Source organism: Leiobunum rupestre, chromosome 11 (assembly GCF_980474605.1).
Source record: "Leiobunum rupestre chromosome 11, qqLeiRupe1.1.hap1, whole genome shotgun sequence".
Lineage (NCBI taxonomy): Eukaryota > Metazoa > Arthropoda > Arachnida > Opiliones > Sclerosomatidae > Leiobunum > Leiobunum rupestre.
The window spans coordinates 10,595,907-10,619,833 of record NC_143394.1 but is presented as its reverse complement, the minus strand read 5'-3'; the positions used below and the strand labels follow the sequence as shown (position 1 = coordinate 10,619,833).

The window sequence follows — 23,927 nt, the reverse complement described above, 5'->3', positions numbered from 1 at the left end:
AAGGAAGGGAGCTCGCTATAATGTAATCTACGAAGCCGTGAACGAACGTGGAGTTTCACTCGACGTACAGCGCCAGCAAGGACAAATTACACTATAAAGGGACTAAATATTTATGGCGAGAATAACGAAGATTAATTTCGATATCGCTAATTTTATCGCTTCAAACTTGAATTACCACTCAATTGTGTCGCTGGTTTTGCCAGATTTGTATGAATGAATAATCTATAGGAATATCTCACTGAGCTAAGATTTCTAGTTTTGTAGCACTTTTTTTCCAGATCCGTAAGAATTATTTCGGAGTAGTTTAAGCAAAAATAATTCAAGATGGCCGTTGAAAATACCGATTTAAAGTAACATAAATCGCAGCTTGTAATAATTTTAGGTAATGAGGTGTCTAGTTAGACCCTAGAGATTCACTTAAAATATCCCAGCATGGGAGGCGCCATCTTGCGTCAAGATAAATGTATATTAAATTAAGCTGCGTTTTCCTGTGTTGTATTTACTTATTTTTGGTCTCCTGAAAATAGCTTTTCTTTTATCAAATTAAGTATCAACTGTATCTGACTCATATCACAACTTCGTACGTTCTCGGTTACATAGATGAGTTTTTAATGAAACATCATAATTTTATTTAAGGCAATATATAAAATTTAATTTATAAGGTCTCAAGAAAATTTCGGTTTAACTGCCAATCGATGGTAATAGAAGATCAAGTTGAACAATTTTAAGTTCATTCTTAAGTTCCAATGCGCGTTCTAGATAATAAATACCGATCACAACCTTAAATAGGCTTACCTCGAAAATATACTAAAATCTTATCACAAAAAATAACTTCTATAAACCAGGCGAACTCGACCATCAAAATGGCAATTTTGTTACATCATTCATACTTGAATTCTTTACTACGTCATCCTTACCTTAATTATTTACTAAATCATCCTTACGTTAATTATTTAGGACACCATCCTCATGTTAGTTATTTACGACACCATCCTCACGTGATTTATTTACTACATGATGTTTTCGTGAATTCTTAACTACATCATCATTACGTAAATTATTTACTGAACCATCCTAACGTGAATTATTTACTACATCATCCGTGAACTATTTACTAGGTCATCCTTACGTGAATTATTTAATAGTTGATCTTTACGCGAATTAATAACAAGATTATCCTTACGTGAGTTATTTACTACGTCATCCGTACGTGAATTATTTACTAGACCTTCTTTACGGAATTATTTAATACATGATCCTTACGTTAATTATTTACTAGACCATCCTTACGTGAATTATTTACTAGATGCTCTTTACGTGAATTATTTACTAGATGATCTTTACGTGAATTATTTACTACATGATCTTTACGTGAATTATTTACTAGATGATCCTTACGTGAATTATTTACTACATGATCTTTACGTGAATTATTTACTAGATGATCTTTACGTGAATTATTTTCATGATCTATACGGGAATTATTTACATGATCTTTACGTGAATTATTTACTAGATGCTCTTTACGTGAATTATTTACTAGATGATCTTTACGTGAATTATTTTCATGATCTATACGGGAATTATTTACATGATCTTTACGTGAATTATTTACTAGATGCTCTTTACGTGAATTATTTACTAGATGAACTTTACGTGAATTATTTTCATGATCTATACGGGAATTATTTTCATGATCTTTACGTGAATTATTTACTAGATGCTCTTTACGTGAATTATTTACTAGATGATCTTTACGTGAATTATTTTCATGATCTATACGGGAATTATTTACATGATCTTTACGTGAATTATTTTCATGATCTATACGGGAATTATTTACATGATCTTTACGTGAATTATTTTTTACATTATCCTTACGTGAATTATTTACTAGACCATCCTTACGTGAATTGATTACTAGACCATCCTTACGTGAATTATTTACTAGACCATCCTTACGTGAATTGTTTACTAGACCATCCTTACGTGAATTATTTACTAGACCATCCTTACGTGAATTATTTACTAGACCATCCTTACGTGAATTATTTACTACATGATCTTTCGTGAATTATTTACTACGTCATATCAACGTGAATTATTTACTACGTCATATCAACGTGAATTATTTACTACATAATATCTACGTGAATTGTATATTTCATAATCCGTACGTTAACTATTTACTGAACCATCCTAACGGGAATTTTTAATTACATTAACTTTTTGTGAATTCACTACTACGTGAACGAGTCCTTCTTTAGGGTGGGTAGTCCTCGAGTCAACGGAAAACGCGATTTTCGCTAAGCCTTGGCTCGATTCAACGGGCAGAGAAGCTCTAAAGGTTCTAGGCGAAGGGTTTGAGTGCTATCTGAAAGGGGAAGGAACCAAGGCGGGGGGGGGGGCGTTCGTACCTAGAAATGGAGGAGGATGATTCGGACGGGGAGGGTGTGAAATAGGGGTCGCTACTAGCGTCGTTTGTAGTCACTGCAAGTGTCCCGATCAGACCATGTGCTCTCAGCCTTCCAACTAAGACGTTGGTTCTGGCAGTTCCTACATTGCATCTTATGAATCCAAGCTGCGGCGATGTATTGGCCGACTCCGGCTGTGCCAAATTCGTCGTACGACCCAAGGTCGTAAACGGAAATTGAAGAAAACTAAACAAAAAACTTTTAATTCGATAGGACTCTTATTCCAATTATGCGTCATACGGCGAAACAACCGGGTTTGTCCGATTTGTTCGGGATCACCACTACGTTCATAGTGACTTTTAACAGTGCGCATACGAAGGGACAAAGCTCTAACCAGACCAGCGCAGCCGGATTTGCCAGAAGAAGGTACTTGCAAAGGAGATTACGCAGGGATGGTACGTTATTCTTTTTTTTAAGCTTGAAACTGTGGTCTTGGGCTATTGACCTAACTAATTGTGGTCTTGCATGGATACACTTCTATCGTGTTCGATTTAAAAGTCCATCGAAGGCTAAGGTATTTCTTAATTTAAATCTGAAAGATATTTTCAAAATGTAAGATTGATTTTAAGATTTTGAAAATAATTTCTAGATTTTAGAAAACGATTTTGGAGCCGAGTTTGGCACGTTAAAAACAGTTTACGGATTAACATATTTTCAACGTACTTTCCGAGCTTTTAAGCCAAGATTTCGAAATTTGTTTAAACACCCCATTTAAAATTTTTAATCTTCAATTTTGAGAATTTTAAGTCCATTTTCCAAGATTTGAAACTCCAATTTGTAAACTTTTTAGACACCAAATTAAGCCTTCAACTGAAGATTTTAAACGTACTTTCCAAGATTTTAAGCCACAGTTTTCCAAATATATTACATTTCTTATAAGCCCTGTTTCGGGATTTTTTAATTTGTAGACATCAAACTTCGAAATTTTAAGCTGAAGATTTAATATTAGATTATAAGATTTTCAAGTCAATTGCGTTTTTTACAATATTATTATATTTGGTGGAAGGATGCACGAAATTTAATTAGAACTTAGAATTTAAATTTTCTTCGTAGATTAAGAGTTTTAAGTTATTTGAAAAAAAATATATAAATATGTAATTTCGAACATTTTAAAATGACCCAGAAAAAATAACGGTTGTCTATTTTTGACCTACTAGCGCCTGTAGAAGTGCTCCAGCCGCAGCACTCCGGTGTTCAGGGAGATGTATCCCACCGAGGAAAATACCTAGTTTTCGTTAGTCTACAATTCGCTTATCTTTTATTACGTTTAAAAAACGGGTTAAAAAGCTAATAATTTAGGAGTTGCGTGTCCACTTAATAAAACCGCACTCAATTAATATCAAAACGACGTCAATTTTCGTGATCCATCTTCAGGTTTTTGGGGCCAGTCTTAAGGGCCCTTCTCCGGCTACAAATTACAAACTGGCTTTTGCTAGCGACCCGAGAAAATGCGCTCATTTCGTCCCCTTAGGGACCAAATATTGTAACTTTAATTTTACATAAAACGAATTAAACAATGTCTCCTGGATAAATAATTATTTTTATCAAAATATAATGTCATGAAAATAAGGTTAATTACGTAGCTCTCGGTGCGTATTTGAAATTGGAAAATTTTAACCGAACTATTCTTGAGTATATATTATCTAATAAATGAAACTTTTTAAGGCTTTCTGTCGTTTATTCTACACTAATAACTTACAAATTTAAAATGAATATTTTTGGATCAATTTGGTATTATTGTAGAATTATATAAATGTGCAATAATTTAAAACAAATGGGAAATTAATAAATGAGTAAATAAGTAAATAAATTAATAAATAAGTAAATTAGTAAATAAGTAAATTAATAAATGAGTAAATTAATAAATGAGTAAATTAATAAATAAGTAAATTAATAAATAAAAATAAGTAAATTAATAAATGAGTAAATTAATAAATGAGTAAATTAATAAATAAGTAAATTGATAAATTGATAAATAAGTAAATTAATAAATAAATAAGTAAATTAATAAATAAGTAAGTTAATAAATAAGTAAGTTAATAAATTAGAAAATTAATAAATAAGTAAGTTAATAAATTAGTAAATTAATAAATAAGTAAGTTAATAAATAAGTAAATTAATAAATAAGTAAATTAATAAATAAGTAAGTTAATAAATAAGTAAATTAATAAATAAGTAAATTAATAAATAAGTAAATTATTAAATAAGTAAATTAATAAATAAGGAAATTGATAAATAAGTAAATTAATAAATAAGTAAGTTAATAAATAAGTACATTAATAAATAAGTAAGTTAATAAATAAGTAAATTAATAAATAAGTAAGTTAATAAATAATTAAATTAATTTAAAGTAAATTTTTCTCAAAACGAACATGTTGGGGTTATGATATTTTGTCAGTGAAGTGTAGGTCTCATTTGTGAGGCGCTCGTAGGTTGATTACTGTGAGGAATTCGAGGTTTTGTCAAGCGCGGGTCGCCTTTCTAAAAATGGCCTCTCCGGAATGTCCGTGGTTGGATTTCAATGAATATGCTAATGCAATCAGTACCTTCGCCAGCTTTCGAGGAAATATTCCACCTCAAATAGCGAGAATGTTCCCCTTTTTGTGACTGTGGCCTTTTAACGGTGATACTCTTGATTTCGTTTCAAATATAATTTATATTAAGGGAAAGTTGAACCTAACTTGCATTACAAGAAAAATTGAAAATTAGATTTAATAGGTTCACAAATGAGAGAAACTTTGAAGTATATGGGAAAGATTGTACGTTTAATATAAATAATGAAATGAAAATAAGTTTAAAAGTATTTTTGAAGTTTAATAATATTAAAATTAGAAAATAACTCTCTGAACATTGCTTTTAAATTGAATGGCTTTAACAATAATTAAATATATATATATATATATATATATTTCAATTCTTAAAGTATAATTTTTAGAATTCTATAAAACTGAAGCCCGTATAACTAACACTACGTCTTTGAAAGTAAAATTTACTTGTTAGGAATTTCGTAACTCTGAAATCGAGGACGACAACTATGTCGTTCGAGCATTATAAAACTAAAAAACTGTTTCTTTTTAGAAATCGGCTAACGTCCTTGGACGTCTCCAAAACCAAAAAATATCAGATTAGTTGAACAGTAAGCTCCGCCTCCTTAAAACTAATTTGTTCCCTAAAACTGACGTCAAAAAAAACTAAAATGCACGTATTAAAATGTCATTCGGAATATTTTAACCGCGTGGATGCTCAACAAGACATCGTTAAAAAAATTAAATATGCAAATAAGAGAGGTGACACTTAAAGCGGTCAGAGAAGTTGGCCTGACTGACATTTTGTCGTTTTATGCCATTAGTTTGCGCGTAAAATTAAAATTTTTACAGTCCGTTCACTTTTGGCTAGTGGCATTTGAAGTTAAAAGAATAAAACGAGGTAAGGAAATTTGGGAATTTTTAAATAATAATATACATATAATCATGTCCACCGATAGATGTTTCTAAAAAATAAAATAAATAAAAAGTAAAAAATAAAATATGCTACCTCTTACGTGGCGGAACTCCACAAAGCAACATCAAAGGAACCGTCGTCATCTTTAAAGGGAAACGGTCAAGCTTTAAAGAATTAGATAGCCCTATAGCCCATTAAAAAGTAAAATTTATGGCGAAAACCGCGTCAAAAAATATTGAGTGGTTAATTTTTAATAAAATAAAGAAATTTCGGGTGAGAAGTCGGTGAGACAGAAAAACAACGTAAAAGCGCGCGCTGCTGAAGACGCGAAAAATTTGTTTTGCACGCGCGGCGCGTTCCAGTTATAAGAGATCTAAGCCTAAATTGCGCGATTTTAAGTTAGGATAGTTCGCAAATCGCTCATACGGGGTTAGTGGCGCTGGCGGCAGCCCCTAAGATGGCGCCGAAAATTCAAACCCAAACACCTGGCGTTATTTTTCGTATCAACTTTTTGGGTCAAAAGCTATTTTTTCAAGACAAAAAAAGGTACGTGTTAGTATATTGAACGTCTTGTTAATCTTTTGATACGGAAATAAGGCCATATTTGGAAAAGCTTGGCCGTCTCCCTTTAAAATTTTTATTTTTTGAACTACGGTTAGAAAATTAACATTTGAATATATTATAACATAAATTTTAAAATGTCTGGCTATTATTACAAACTACGATGCGCCATCTATTATAAATTTAATATTTTAATATATTTTAAAATTTATTTTTAAGTATCTGGATATTATTACAAATAAATAAGATGGTCAAATAATTATAGTGGTACCATAAAATAATTAGTAAATTATATAATTGTTTACAAGTAGTTTGGAATACTAGTATAGATGGCATAACACAGCGCACTTAGAATGTTAGAAGACTTGAAACTGACGAACCAGTGCCGGTTAAAAACCGCGTATAGGTTAACCTCCCCATAATAACATAAGGGTTATTTATTTCGAGATTTTTAAAGAGGCTCTACGGAACTAAATAAAGAGTTTCGAAGGCAACCAAACCAATTCGGAATTAAAATAATTAAATCGAGAGCATAAGTCTTTGAGAAGGCTGAATTCGTTAAGCGTGGAAAAATTGACAAAGCCGTATTTCGAGAGGGTCCATAAAATTGCATTAAGTACGCTTTTAGACGCGGCAATTTCTAAAAGATGGCGCCACGAAACACGATTAATTATTGCGTGAAAAATGAGCTCGGCCGATCTTCGGCAAAGGCTTAGGGCAAGGCTCAATTTTTGGAGCGTTGAATAAAAAAATTACGAGGCTATTAAATACGTCTTGAAATCTTAAGAAGCGCCCCCGGTGTCAAATTCCGAAAGCTTCTTGCCCTTCACACTTGGTTGCTCGCTAAAATCAACATAATTGATTGTTTTAAAAACGAAATTTCAAATTTAGCCTCTACATTGTCGTTGTTATCCTTATCAAAAAGACATTTAAGCAACTGAGAACGTGTTTACTCCCTCGTAGTGGTTTAAAATAGGCGTGGCTAAATTGTAAAATATGTGACGTCAGCTGAAAAGACAAAACCGCGTCACGTTTTGGTAGGAGGCAGGTTTATAAAAATTGCTTTAAATATAAAGTCTACACACGTAGTTTATGAAAAGATGATATCTTCGCGAATAATTTTGTAAAAAAACTGCGGTATCAGAGGTCGTAACACAATTTAAATCCATGTTAAAGCCAAAACAACGCAACTCATGTTGCTAGGAAAACCTTATCGAAAAAGTGATTTTTGTCAAGAACCGTTGTAGTTATTAATGAGAGTTAGAAATTTAGAATCTTAATTAAATAAATAAAAATAATATTTAGTTCATCCTAAAAATAATATTGTCTTACGACTTCCACGGCATCCAAAAGATTTTAGTTTTTGATTTTTCCAATTATTTTGTTTACCTGTTAAGTCAATTTTCAAACGCGTGTAATTTCGTGAAAAATGATTGTGTTTTCAACGACCAAACCTTATTCTTATGTTTTCGACGTCGCTCTACATTTTTCTCATTGGCAAAATTTGACGAGCTCCAATACATCAAAATTTATTTTTTCAAAATTTTAAAATATTATTTTAAAATCGATAAACATTATGTACAACAATGGCCCCCGGTACTGACAATTCACACAAAATATTTCAAAATTCTAACTACAACCGTTACGGTTATTGAGAAAAATTACTTTTTCCAATAAAAATGGACACCCTGTATAAAATTATATGACACGAAATTAATAATCATGATAATAATTTGCTAGTCTAGTTGGTCGTTTTATATTATCACATAAACGAGGACGATTGACATTAGAAACGAACTGGGGGCGTGTCTAAATTGTGGGCGGAGACTCGTGTCAAGAAAACCAGTCGCGTGTTCTTAATAGCCTAAATGAACTCTTTCTTTAAATCAGGCCGGCTCATAGACAGAGAAAGTTATATTAGAGAGGTGAAATGGGAGCTTGCGGGGGTGTTGACGCGTAGCTTTGTGTGTACAGCCTGAACCTCCTACAAATTCCCCAAGTTATGGCGCAAGCTTAATCAATGCCAATCAATACAAAAGTATATTTTTATAATAAAGGATATCATTAAGCGTGTTTGAAGAACAGAATTACAGATAAAAATCAGTTCATCTCTGTCAGGATTCGCACCCATGACCTTTGAGTAAGTGGCGGATTTGATACATAGGCAGTATCGGAAAACGCCAAGGGCCTCACAAGGCCGATCAAAATGTCAAGTTGAAATTAACCTTTATAGATGGCTTAGTTTCCAGTTGGATTTATTAAAATTTGATCCAGATACGACCAAAATTGAACAGATTAAATGGGGATAAAATAAAAATTAAATTAATTATTGCAAAAAATTGTATAAAATCTTGCACAAAACTTCATTAAATCTTATTGAATTACAATATTTTGGATAAAAAATTTTATAAATCACCCTCGATTCCAAATTTGCTAAATCTTTCTGGATTAAAACTGTTTTGAATCAAAGTTTGATCCCCAAATATTTGATCCTTTCCAGATTTTATTGGATCCAATAATAATCGTAAGTCCAAAATTATATCAAGTCATTGTAGTAAAGGCTTATACTATGTACTGTTACAATATGGCCTCCCATTCTTAGAAATTTCCATATTTGCCCAGGGCCTCGCCACCCATATGGCCGATACTGCTCTGAGTTCCCTCCCCTACAGCACAGTCAACAAGGAGATAAATATAGCCAGAAGTAGATAATATATCGTTAACGGGAAAATGTATTCACCTACCTAACTTGCTAATGAGTTGTTTTGGCGGGAAATTCGCGCCCAACGGAATCTCATATAAATAGCCCAGATGGAAACTTTTCTCCTAAGAGTGTTACTATAAACTTCTGATATAATGTAGCTCATTCGTCACGAAATACGTAGAAGTTCAGTTTATTTTATGCTTGAAAACAGGGTGCTTCGTCGAATTACCCTTATGTTCAGGGCTTTGCGCAGTAAAACGTCATCGATACGTCACCCGTAAAAATAAAAGGCAAATGTTAGGGATGATAAAATTAGCGAAAAAGTAGATAAATCCATTATGAAAAGGGATAATAAAGCTAAACCCTAAACAAATTTGAAGAAATTTAAAAACTTACTAATAGCTCGCACCGATAGGTCTTCGAGCGAACAAAAAGACGCGAAACTCGGACCAAATAGATCTTCGAGTGAAAAATTAAATTAAATTAAATTAAATACCCAGAAATTCCAACGGTAGACCGGTTTCGTACTATTTGGGGCTCGTCAATACCGTGCGGGAAATCTGGCTGGCGACTATAACACTGAATAGAGAAACTAAGCCTAAATATTAAAAATTTCAAAACGAGTTGCGTAGCAACGGAAAGCCGAAAAGGGGGAGGGTGGTGGAGATTAGTTAATACGTAATGTTAAGTTAAAAGGAACCACCTATCGACTGCATTGTAAAGGATGATAAAATTGGCGAAAAATTAGATAAGTCCATTATGAAAAGGGATAATAAAGCTAAACCCTAATTTAATTTAATTTAATTTTTCACTCGAAGATCTATTTGGTCCGAGTTTCGCGTCATTTTGTTTGTATCGAAGACCTATTGGTACGCGCTATTAGTAAGTTTTTAAATTTCTTCAAATTTGTTTGTCTACTTTTTCGCCAATTTTATCATCCTTTACAATACTTTATAGAAAGGCCTATTTATCTGAAAATTAGGGCGCCCACTGAATTTTGATTCGTGGCCTGCGTGGTCACTCAACCAAAAGGTTTCGGGTGCAATTCCTGGCCGAGATGAACTGATTTTATCCAACACTTTGTTGTGGAAATATTCAGTAGGTATCCCTTGATTATAAAGAAAGGCCCATAATTCTGTCATCTAAGGCGACACTAGTTCTTATCAAGTTCTTTTTATTGTCTTACGCAAGCAGTTTTGCTTTTAGTCTCGAGGCCAGACGAGGCGTCTGAAACCTATGTTCTCAGGCTGCCATGCCCGATAATAAACGATATTAATTTTTTCGTCCATATCTGGAGCGCGCTCGTAAAACCCGGGAACTGAGCGCGGGGCTTTTACTGTCCGGCAAACAGCCTGCCTTGGTCCAAGAATTTCCATTTTAATTAAATCGTATACAGATTATATTGCAAAGTAGGCGGTGTTAGAAACCTTCCGAAATTTGTCATTTGTAGGAGCGGAATGTCGTATCTGCAAAACGCGTTGTTCACTCGCTAAAATATAAATATAAACCTTAATCTCTTAGACTGGCTCACCTAATACTGTTTAAAGAACCGTCCTGATAATTAATGTCTGGGATATTTATGGTATATGAAACGTAAATTAAGTATTTAAGAGAGATAAATTGGTGGGTCGTGTAATTTTACATATTTGCCAACCAGGGGCGTAGGAACGTTCTAGAAGTTGGAGGGGGCAAAGTGAAACGAACAGGGGTCTGGAGAATGGTTTTGAATTTTTAATGCAGTGTAGCTTCTCCGAATGCACGTGTACTTTTTACTACTATGTAAGTTGGCGGGAAAAGACTGAAATTTAAACACAGTTGAGGTTCTATAAGCTTTATATGCTTTTAAAATGAGAATTTGAGCCTTTTGAAGATTTCAACTGACCAAAATGTTGGAGAGGGCAATAACATTAGTTGCCCCTCCTAGCAAAATTCTAGGGAGGGGCATTTTCCCCCTGCCCCTCCCGGTTCCTACGGCCCTGCTGCCAACGAATTTATCCAAAGCTAGTTACGATTATATTGTAGAGTGGCCTTCTTGTTTAAATGTAGCTCTTACGTCAGAGTCTCTTGCTTTTACAGTCGCCAGAGGAATATAGTTTTTTCTAGAGCGCGTGAGAAGAATATACTAATAAAGCCGTGTCTTATGACGTAAGAGCAACAGATTAACAAGTTGGGCAAGACCACTTTTTATTTTATAATGTCAACTATTCGTATTTATATTGATTTTCGCCTTCAACAAAAATTAATTTGGAAATCATTCAATTTCTTCTAAATATTTGCACCTTGGATTACTTAAGGTACTATGGTGGTTTTGGTGCCTTTAAGTTTCGCAGGTTTCTTAGCATCCCTCTATGGGTAAAATTCGCCAAAATAGTGACTGCGCATATGCCATGATGTGACAAAATATCGAGCGTTTAAAAGAACCAGACATTGGTAGCGTGATACTATTTGGTTCAAGTTTGGACTAACAAGGAGAGTACCCGAGGTGTTTATTGCCGATTTAGTTCAAAGTCGGCCGTAATGTGGACCTATTTGAGATATGAAATTTCCAAAAAGGAGACGTTGCACTACCCATTAGATTTTGTTTTTGACCACTTACAAGCAAAATAAGATTTTTCCCTTATTTTACCCAAAATTTGTTACAAATTTACACAAAAAATTTTTCAATTTACCCAAACTTGATGAAATTTACCTAAATGTGGTCCAAATTACACATTTCGTGATTTTAAAATTTTTTCAAAATTTTCGTAGCTAGGACCCTGTGAAACCGAGAAAATCCCATGCTTTTTTAAATGGAGATTTTATTGTTTTAAGTGATCAAACACATTTTCGGTTGCTATAGTAAAACGAATGGGTAGTGCAACGTCTCCTTTTGGGAAATTTCATATCTCATATAGGTCTACATTACGCCCGACTTTGAACAAAATCGGTAATAAACACCTCGGGTACTCTCCTTGTAAGTTTTGAGGTACGCTGAATGTCCCTCGTGTAGCCAAGGATTACCACAAACTTGAAAATATTAAAAATTAGGAGATGCAACGGTTTCGCTTTGAGCAGAGCGAGATACTAAAAGCAGCAGACGCGTCGCGTGTTTATGCGCGCCACTTTCTGGAAGTGAAAGCGAGCTGGTTTTAACTCGATTAAAATTCAGACAGAACTCGTAGTAAATATAGGGTCTAGGAGCCTTCAACAACCGTGATCTGTGCATTCTAGCATTAAGCTTTAATCGCTATATCTAAACGATAATTTATTACCGCTCACGTTTTAGTTATCGCCTTACCGAATTATAGGATATCAACGTATTTAGAATGTTAAATATATCGAGAAGGTATTTAAGCGTCTGAGAACGCGCAATATTTGTATTTTTTGACTATTTAGGAATCACAGATGGTAAATTGTACACTTTCTTTTTAGCAAAATTTTTCTTAATTACATTATCTCTAACAGAAATTATTCTCCACCGAAAGCTATGCTTACGCCCTCTTTCGGTTGTCGTCGAAAAATAGATAGGGTAGATCCTCCATGGTTACGCAGAATTTAGGCATTATCATTTGATAACTTCGTTTACACATTTGATGAAGTTCCTAAACACGCCGCGAAAGAAAATTGGCGCTCATTCTCAATCATTTTGGAAGATAATTTATTAAGATTTAAGGCTTTCGAAACTAAAAATGACGCTACTTTCGGCAAAATTAAAATAATTATTAAATTATTCAACGTAATTATTATTATTAAAGTCAGTTCTCAGTAGACGGATTTTCATATTTTAGCCCGAGTAGACTTAAAGCAACTGTCGGCTCTATCATTGCCACCTGCATTATGAAAAGGCCCCTGTTATAAGAGATGGCCATGAATCTATCCGAATCTTCGAAAAAAATGACTTTCGTGGAGAGCGTGGAGCCATCTATTAATGGAAACGGAAGCTAAAATTCAAAATAGCGAAACAATAACGTTGCCAGAGAGCCATTATAGAGTATTCCATTTAGACCATTTTACTCTACTTAGTGAACTTTAACCTAAATTATATATCCCATATAAAATATATTGTAAACAATTACTAGAATTGAAGTTATTGACCAATTTACAAACGAGCCAATCAACGCGAAGCATACTTTTATGTCCCGCCTTTTGGGTCAAAATGTAGCTTCAGCATCTTGTTTTGATTTCGACGCTAGCGACATCTGTTGAAAAAAGAGCTACTTCACCTAGAGCCGACACTTGCTTTAAACTAATTAATTAATATATTAAGACTTCATAATAGTGTTTCGTTTTATGTTCGAAAGATGGCGCTCTAGACGTAAAATCAAGATGGAGCTGGAAATGGGACGGAGCTTAGTTGTATAGCAGCCTAACACAAAAGATTCTTCCTTGCGTAAATCGGTTCGAAGATAATATTCCCTCCATTTAAGAAAAAGGTTTTCTAGCTATAATTAACGTTTTACTATTATCTTTATACATATACTAAGGCCTAGCTTTATATAAACAAACGACCACCCGATAACGCGATTTAGAAAATACTAAATGATGTAGATGCAAATTAAATATTCTGCGTGATAGCAACTTCAATAAAATACATTCAGCGATTCGCTAGGAGTATTAATACATATAGTCTGGTCATTTTAAAAGGGGGAGACTGAATTGGAAAATCTCGCGTTGAGCCTAACGCATAATTTTTGCGTCTAAGGCAAAATGATTGTCTTAGGCCTAACGAAACTTTTAGCGTTGTCGCTAACCATCGCGCTGTTTCTGCATTTTGAAATATTTAGAAGGAAGACTCGATCAGCGACTCGTTTCGGTAAAAATAAATGTAAAAATATCATTTGATAACCTGTTTTACACATTTAATGAAGTTCCCAAACACGCCGCGAAAGAAAATTGGCACTGCACGTATTCCCCTTTCCAATCATTTTGACAGAGAAGTTATTAAGATTGAACGTTTTCAAAACTAATAATGACGCTACTTATTATTATTATTTAAGTCAGTTCTCAGTAGACGGATTTTCTTTTATATTCCCCCCTCACGCAGAAATCTGATTTCAAACTGTATCTGAACTGACCTGTTATAATTAATCTGTTCAGATTCAGTTTGCTGAAAGGTTATCTGAGTTCTACGTTTAGTAACTGTAATCTAGTGGAAAACAAAGTAAATAAACATAAAAAATAGTTTAAGCTATATGGTTGGCATTTTGACTAATATCAACTGATCTGATAATATCTGAGTGCAATGGCGAATAATCTGATAATTGAACTATCTTAAATATTTCCTCGGTTCAGATAACACAGCTACGTATATCAATTTTATAAGTAATAACCCTTAATTAATATGATAATTTATCGCAAATAATTGCTATTAATTCCACACGTTCGAAAATAAATACTAAACGGATTAGACCAATTCGCATATTACATACAGGGAAACAAACATTTAGAAACCACCATGGAGTATAAAATTTTAATTTCGTATTTCTACACTAGATGACGCCAGCGTGGATATTTTAGCGCAAAATTTTAAAAGAAAATTAAATTATTATATTTATTATATAATTATTATAATTTAAGTGCTATTTCAAGCTGAAAGTTTACATAAAATATTTTAAAAAATATAGTTATTCAAAATTTTAGCTTTTAAATAACCACAATTTAAATTAGACGCGGGTTTTATCATTTTTGATATTTCGGATTGTGAACTGATGGCACTCTCTAGTAACAAGTAGATTATTAAAAATGTACACACAATGGCGGTACCCCTGTAAAAGGGTCTTCTCCCTTCTTATATGCGTATTGAAAGATTTCGTCTTGGAGCATGGCCTAAGTATAGGGAATTTATCCAACAAATGTACGGGACAAATAACTTGGACGGCGAGGGGTCTGACTTCAACCATTGATTACATACTGCTCAACTCGACCTTTGAAAAACATCTCATCGGTATGGAAATTGATGAAGAGGGCCTTGTTGGTATTGGCACTGATCACAACACCATCATACTAAATTGGGCTATAAACATTCCTAGACAACCACTACACCTGACAAATAACACAAATAAACGATGGCAAATCTCGAACCCCCAAAAAATGGAAGCTTTCTCGGCGAATACTGAACAACAACTACTAGCGAGCAACGATCTATCGTATGATATTTTTCAGAATTGCCTAGTGAGTTCGGCGCTTAACCATTTAGCTTACCCTAAACAACTTGATAATAAAGGTGTTGCGCTAAAAGGCTGGTACGATAAGGACGTTCATCGAGCTATTCAGGGTCGAAAAGAAGCGAATAAGCTATATAGAAAGGCAGCAAAGGCAGATAGTGAAAATTCACAGGATCTTTGGGCGAAGTATTTGACAAAAAAACGGGAGGTAAATACCATAGTCTCCCGGAAAATAAAAGAGGTAAATAAGCAAACGGAAGAAGAAATTAAAAAGGCTGGCCGCAACTCTAGTAAACTGTTTTGGTCGCTTTTCCGTGATGCGCTACCTACAAAGCCACCGGAGATCTTGAAAGACAATGATGGACGTTTGCTTTCTGCCCCGGATGAAATCTGCACTTTACTCACTGACAGAGTAGCTCAAGACGAAAAGGGTTTCCAGGACCGTCACTGCCAACTAAAAATTGAGGATTTCCCAATTGAGCTGACTTCGGATAACGTGTTTGAAGCCTCTCTTACTGATGAATTCTCCATGTTTGAGTTAAAAAATGCTATTAAATCTTTACCGAAAGGGAAGGCAGCTGGTGAAGACTGTATCCCAAACGAATTTCTTCAGAGTCTAGGCCAAACCGGTTTGGAGGCGTTACTTATTCTTTTTAACCGAACTTTGATGAGTAATGACATTCCCCAAGCGTGGAACCTCACGGAAATTAAGTTGATTTTCAAAGAGGGTGGTAAGGATGGCCAGGACTTCGCCTCATACCGACCTATTGCTCTGTCGCAATGTATTAGCAAATTATACATGACAATGCTAAAGATGAGGCTTGAAAGGTTCGTAGCTGATAACGTCATCCTAGGTGAACTCCAAAATGGCTTCCGCCAAGAACGCCGGGCTTCCGATAATATCTACATCCTGACTCAGATGATCGAGGTTGCACTCCTGGAAAATCGCCCCCTTTATATAGCATTTTTGGACTTAAAGAAAGCTTACGATTCCGTCTGCCGCGAAAAACTATGGGAAACAATGCTTCACTTTGAAATTCCCAAAAAATTTGTTCAACACATCAAAATGATTTACAACAATGTCCAGTATCGATACTGGTTTGGCACTTCGTCGACCGGATTCATTAAAAGTACCGTGGGCTTGAAACAGGGGTGCCCTCTGTCACCCCTGCTCTTCGCGCTTTATCTCCAGCCATTAGAAGAACGCTTAGTGAAATCCGGCAAAGGATTTCATTTGCGCCATCCTACCTATGAGAAGATCAATTTCAAGATTCCCGGTCTTTTCTTCGCTGATGATATTTTTAATGCCGCTGAAGATCACGTCGAACTCCAAGACCTACTCAACATACGCGCTGATTACGCTACTGATTATGGCCTTGAGTTTAGCGCCAATAAATGCGTCATCTTTCCAGCCAATCTTGTCGATGCGGAGCCTGAACCACAATTCAAAATCCAGGACAATCTGGTCCCAATATCAAATACCGTCGAATACTTGGGTATTACCCTAAAAACGGGAAAGGATGACCTCGAAGTTCACGAGAAAAAGCTCCGAAAGAAAGCGACCTCCCTAATGGGCGCGATTAAACACAAGGGCTCACACTCGTACAATCCTTACACCGTCACTCGTACTCTGTGGAAATCAGTGGCAGTCCCATCACTCACGTATTGCAACGAGGCCATTTGCGTATCGATGGAAACTATTCGAGCATTTGATCAGGCTCAGACGGGAGTTGGGAAGATGGCTGTTGGTGGAAATTTCATCACTGCAAACTCGGCTATTAAGGGTGAAATGGCGTGGTCTTTGTTTCACGAAAGAGAAGCAAAAAGTAAATTGCGCTACCTGGGACGCCTTCGCTTTATAAAGGAATCTCGTCTTGCCCATTCTATGTATCAATACAGCCGAAACACAGGCCTCCGAACAAAATGGGTCACTCGGACGACGTACCTCGACGGGGCGTATGGGTCCGCAGTCTCTCGCGCAAATGTCTCAAACCTCCGGGAGTGGAACCAAGCGATTGATACATCGGTGACAAAACGTTCGAACGATAACTGGCAAAAAGACATAAATTCCCACCAGAGCGTGAAATTATACACGCGGAAATCCAAACCCAACCTGGAGCAGTTTTATGATAACGATCGACGAAGTCATCTTTACTTTCAGGCCAGAACCGGCGCGTTACCAACTGCTAGTCGGTTCGCGGATATTTTTGGAGCCGAACCAGGATGTTTATTGCGCGGCTCGTCTGTACAAGACGTGTACCACCTGGTTATGCATTGCCCCGCGTTCGCAAGTTATCGCCTCCCATTGGATCCCGAGCGTCCTAATGACACTGAATTCCAAGAGCGCCTTGGTTTTTATTCGACATCGGAGATGGACTGGGAACGTATAAATTCCACAAAAAACATTTTGTATGAGTGGGATAAAGCCCGCATCCAAAAAACACCTTCGAACTGAACTGAACAATTCTCGTGGCCTTATTATTATTCTTTTGAGTTGCCCCTGCTCATTCACTAGTTTTTCCATTGTATATAAAATCATAATATCATCATCTAACGTATCTCTGTTTACATTTTACTGTTTTCTTTATTTATTTTTATTCAGTGTATTTTACCATATTGTACCGGTAGAGTCATTGACTCCTCCCTGTTAAAAAAGGGACCATTGTAATTTATGGACGGTATTAAAGTCATTCATTCATTCATTCATTAGTGTATTGGATAACATTCAGATAACTGAATGTAGTGAGATGAATTAAAGCGGGTCAGCTTCGATCGGTTACGTGTGATATTGAATCAGATAATAATAATAATAAATAATAATCAGCTAGGCTAATACCCAAGGCACCACCTTAGATACAGTTGAAATCAGAATTCTGGATGATGGGAAAATAAAATATATTATTAACCTAATCTAACTTACTTATTATCTACGGATATCTTAAAATTAAGACCTGAATATCCTGAAAAGTTGGTTGTTGAAAGCGCAAGATTCATGAACTTATTTTGTACTTTTTTACCAAATTCAATGATTTAATAATAAATATTTTTATTTAAATTGCGATTTAAATCTTCAAACAACCTTTGAGGCTCGCGAATATAGGTTCCAGGGTAGGTTCGTGTAGCGCTAGTGTAGCCAATAATATGCCCCAAATTATCAAATGTGTATTAAAGTCAATAAGTTGACGAGAACGCGCTCAAAGCCATTACAAGGCAATTTAAGTTTGAGAGAAAGTCTATTAATTACGACTAACTTCGGCAAATACGCTGAAGAGAGCCACGGAGATAACGCGCCAAAATTCGTTCATTAATTACCAAAATGGCAGGGTTTATCTGGCTTCGAATTAATTTCGCTCTTGTTCGACGACCTCATATCACGCTTCTCCATATAATATAATTGAGAAAGGTTTTAGGCTCCGTACAATTAAACGTCTACGGAGAACGCCTAGAACGCTAGGTTAATACATCAAAAACGTACTTAGATTACCCGACATCCCTTTTACAAAATCAGTCAGTACTACCGAGTCTGAAAATTGTAAATGAAATTTAAACTGCAACGCCATCTGTAAACAGTTATTTGTAAACTTGCACAAAGAAATTTAATAAATTACATAAAGTAATAAATGAAATAAGAAATTATAAAGCGTAATAAATTAAATATTGAATTATGTAAAGTAGTAAATTAAATATTGAATTATGTAAAGTAGTAAATTAAATATTGAATTATGTAAAGTAATAAATTAAATATTGAATTATGTAAAGTAATAAATTAAATATTGAATTATGTAAAGTAAGAAATTAAATATTGAATTATGTAAAGTAATAAATTAAATATTGAATTATGTAAAGTAATAAATTAAATATTGAATTATGTAAAGTAATAAATTAAATATGGAATTATGTAAAGTAATAAATTAAATATTGAATTATGTAAAGTAATAAATTAAATATGGAATTATGTAAAGTAATAAATTAAATATTGAATTTTCTAAAGTAATAAATTAAGTATTGAATTATGTAAAGTAATAAATTAAGTATTGAATTATGTAAAGTAATAAATTAAATATTGAATTATATGAAATATTTTTTTTAAATTAAACTTGTCAGTAAATAATTTAAGACGTTTTATCGAAAATTAAAAGTAAACTTTATTGTTACCGATAATAGTTAGTAGGTTATGTTATCAAAGATGGTCGGTATACTGGTACGTTCTCATTATAAATCCGAATTGCCAGTTGTAAGTGACGTACAACCTTTAAGAGAAAACCACTCAAAAGTTGTAATTGAAAAGAATTTTTAAATATTTAAAGAAAGGGGTTCATTTTGTAGCATAATATTAAAGAAATGGAGTGGAAAATGTTTAAAGGCAAATTTTCGGTCTAATAACTTTATTTTTACTAAATTTAATTTTATGAATAATAAAAATAGTTAAACAGAAATATAAAGTCAATAGTATGACGATGATTATTAATAATTTTAAGCCTAAAGAAGGAATACACTTCTAAAATTGCATAGTCTATTGGGTACGACTAATCAAATTACATCAGTCTACGAAATTTAAGTATAAAAACAATGAATATTATCCAACTAAATTAAGTTTTGACACAACACTTAATTTAAAAGAGTGATTGTTCAAAAATAAAATGAAAATGAAATTAAAATAATAACATTTTTAATCAAATTTGAGACGTATAAAATGAGTAAAACCACACAACTTAACTCTGGAATAACTCAGAATAGAAACAATATTAAAAGTTACTCGTGAAAATTAAGGCGAAAAATAATTTTATTTTTAAAGATCGATTCATAAATTGAACAAAATATTGGAATCTTTTTTAAGATTTAAAAGCAATGATTTATCAAAATAGAAGGCCTAACTGTGTAGTTGAACCTTCCGGGTCATTTAAATAAAAACTACGGCGGATTTAATTGCAATAACCATGAATTACCGTTTACACCAAAACCTCACCGGATATGCACCGATTGATACTAAATTTCAAACCTCTAATTTTCGTCTTGTTCAGAAAACCAAAACTTTCAAAACTTTCAAAACTTTCAGTGTAAAGCGCTACTCAAATTTAAGGTCAAAACGTTTTCTAAATAAGGGAAACGTCAACAACAATGCTAGACGAGTTAACTGATCAAAACTGCACCCAAAAGACGTTTTAAAACTCCACCACACGAATCACCAGCGGTCAACGCCCATGAATTCCAAAATCATGGATTTGTAACGGATAAGGGCAATATAATAAATTTCACTTTTTGGAGAAGTTTATATATCTTTAGACACAGCCCTCGTTTAGCGTCTTATTATACGCAGCAAAAATAAAAGGAAAACGGACAAAAGCAAAAGACGTTTTCGCTTTGGGGCGCATACATCAAAAGAGAACTACATTTACAGCGAGTTCTTTTCTTAGACAAAGATGATTTTGAAGGCGGTGAGAACACACACAGCCGCTTTCCGAACTACATTCGCCGCAAACCAGCGAAATTATTTTCAAAGGATCTTGTGTTTATTTTCCATTACGTTTGATAATAGCTAAAATAAGTACCAAAATGTACTAGCTCGAAAATAGAAGTTTCTCCATAAATAACTTTAAGGGGGAAGACTACAGTGGCCATTGTCTACTTTCGCGCTATTTCAAAGCTGAAATCTTTTAATTTTGTATTTCAATTTAAAAAATTAATATTTAAGTGTAGAACAGCCTCTTGTTTAATTATTAAAATAACTTTGACAATTTTAAATTTAAAAGTAATTAAGTTATTACGTTTTAATTCGGACCCCCGGAGTTAAACAAGTTGGGCAAGTGCCCAAACTACCCTTTAGTTAGGACCTTATATCTCGTTATCTATTAATATTAGAATTATCAAAATTATTTTAAGCACTAGAGGAAGGTTCAGCCTAATAAGAAAAATATAATTCAATTATGTAATTGTTAAAACAGAAACGTCCAGCTTGTACGAAAAAGAGGCTTTTACTGTATTCTTCCCCTTAAGAATAAACTCTGATATTTTTGATTAACGCCAATATATACAGTGGTTTTTGATTGAATGGAGTGTCAACTAAAATTCGTAACTTCTAACGCGTCATCAACTTGCAAGACGGGAAATGGAAATGACAATTCATTAAGGGATCTGAAAGCTTCAAGAAATACTCGTTCTGGTGGGTCTCCCCGGTCAATTTCATCGCGAAATTAGGTTCACCTTTAACCATCTTAATTAGCTTTTAAATTATTGAATAGTCGAACAGATGTTTTTAAGGGTACGCCTTCTTCTTACCAACCCATTTATTATGTGCATCGTGTGGCATACTTACGTTATGTAATATATGATACTACTAGTATATATCTAGGTTAGATAATTATCCATGCAAACATATACAGGGTGTTTCAAAGGGTTATGCACAAATTTGAAGGAGTTGTAGGGGGTGTGTTGAGAAGTATGTTTTTTTTTAAACATTTTCCTACGATGAGGTAAAAGAGCGCCAGAGAGCTTCTAAGTGTGGCCTACTAGTCCCTGGAAGAAGGCTGCAACAAGCGCAAATACAAGCAGCAGGGAAATGCGAACATTAAGGTTTGGGTTCGTGTGATTGGTAAAAAAGGACTTTGTAAAATAATCGAGGTAACCAGAGTAAAAAAGTAACTTAAACAGTATTTAAAGTCCCTGCTGCTTGGTTTTGCGTTTGTTGCCGCCTACTTCCATGGGCTAGTAGGCCACACTTTGAAGCTCTCTGGCGCTCTTTTCACTTATTTTAGGAAAATGGGAAAAAACAACCATACTTCTCAACTCACAACTACAACTCCTTAAAATGTTTGCATAGCCTTTTGAAACACCCTGTATATTGAAATGAAATGAAATAAAAGTATTTTTAGTTAGAGTGCACTACAACACTACTGTTTCAGTCACAAAGGTTTCAAAGCAAAGTTATATTAAATAAAATGTGAAAATATAATTAAGAAAAAATCAAATCCACACTAAAAGCACAAAGTGAAAAATATAATTTAGTATAAATGAACTAACAACTAAATAACACGAAGTGAAAAATATAATTTTGTATAAATGAACTATCAACTAAATAACACGATGTGAAAAATATAATTTAGTATAAATGAACTAACAACTAAATAACACGAAGTGAAAATTATAATTAAGAACAATTCAAATGCACACTAAAAGCACAAAGTGAAAAATATAATTTAGTATAAATGAACTAACAACTAAATAACACGAAGTGAAAAATATAATTTAGTATAAATGAACTAACAACTAAATAACACGAAGTGAAAAATATAATTTAGTATAAATGATTTAACAACTAAATAACACGCAGTGAAAAATATAATTTAGTATAAATGAACTAACAACTAAATAACACGCAGTGAAAAATATAATTTAGTATAAATGAACTAACAACTAAATAACACGCAGTGAAAAATATAATTTAGTATAAATGAACTAACAACTAAATAACACGCAGTGAAAAATATAACTTAGTATAAATGAACTAACAACTAAATAATACGCAGTGAAAAATATAATTTAGTATAAATGAACTAACAACTAAATAACACGCAGTGAAAAATATAATTTAGTATAAATGAACTAACAACTAAATAACACGCAGTGAAAAATATAATTTAGTATAAATGAACTAACAACTAAATAACACGCAGTGAAAAATATAATTTAGTATAAATGAACTAACAACTAAATAACACGCAGTGAAAAATATAACTTAGTATAAATGAACTAACAACTAAATAACACGCAGTGAAAAATATAATTTAGTATAAATGAACTAACAACTAAATAACACGCAGTAAAAATATAATTTAGTATAAATGAACTAACAACTAAAAAACACGCAGTGAAAAATATAATTTAGTATAAATGAACTAACAACTAAAAAACACGCAGTGAAAAATATAATTTAGTATAAATGAACTAACAACTAAATAACACGCAGTGAAAAATATAATTTAGTATAAATGAACTAACAACTAAATAACACGCAGTGAAAAATATAATTTAGTATAAATGAACTAACAACTAAATAACACGCAGTGAAAAATATAATTTAGTATAAATGAACTAACAACTAAATAACACGAAGTGAAAAATATAATTTAGTATAAATGAACTAACAACTAAATAACACGCAGTGAAAAATATAATTTAGTATAAATGAACTAACAACTAAATAACACGCAGTGAAAAATACAACTTAGTATAAATGAACTAACAACTAAATAACACGCAGTGAAAAATATAATTTAGTATAAATTAACTAACAACTAAATAACACGAAGTGAAAATTATAATTAAGAACAATTCAAATGCACACTAAAAGCACAAAGTGAAAAATATAATTTAGTATAAATGAACTAACAACTAAATAACACGAAGTTAAAAATATAATTTAGTATAAATGAACTAACAACTAAATAACACGCAGTGAAAAATATAATTTAGTATAAATGAACTAACAACTAAATAACACGCAGTGAAAAATATAACTTAGTATAAATGAACTAACAACTAAATAACACGCAGTGAAAAATATAATTTAGTATAAATGAACTAACAACTAAATAACACGCAGTAAAA

The 23,927-nt window shown here is 33.3% G+C and overlaps 1 protein-coding gene across 3 annotated transcripts in view; it reads left to right on the top strand.

Annotated features, from left to right (window-relative positions):
* Positions 1 to 2,538: 2,538 nt before the first annotated feature.
* The window catches only part of LOC149921303 (uncharacterized), a 188,409-nt gene continuing 167,020 nt past the window's right edge, over positions 2,539 to 23,927 (top strand). For all 3 annotated transcript variants that reach the window (XM_090163808.1, XM_090163809.1, XM_090163807.1), the window contains exon 1: positions 2,539 to 2,869. In XM_090163808.1, the coding sequence (XP_090019934.1) occupies positions 2,704 to 2,869 (166 nt within the window). In that variant the 5' untranslated portion in view covers positions 2,539 to 2,703. The remainder of the gene's footprint in view (positions 2,870 to 23,927) is intronic.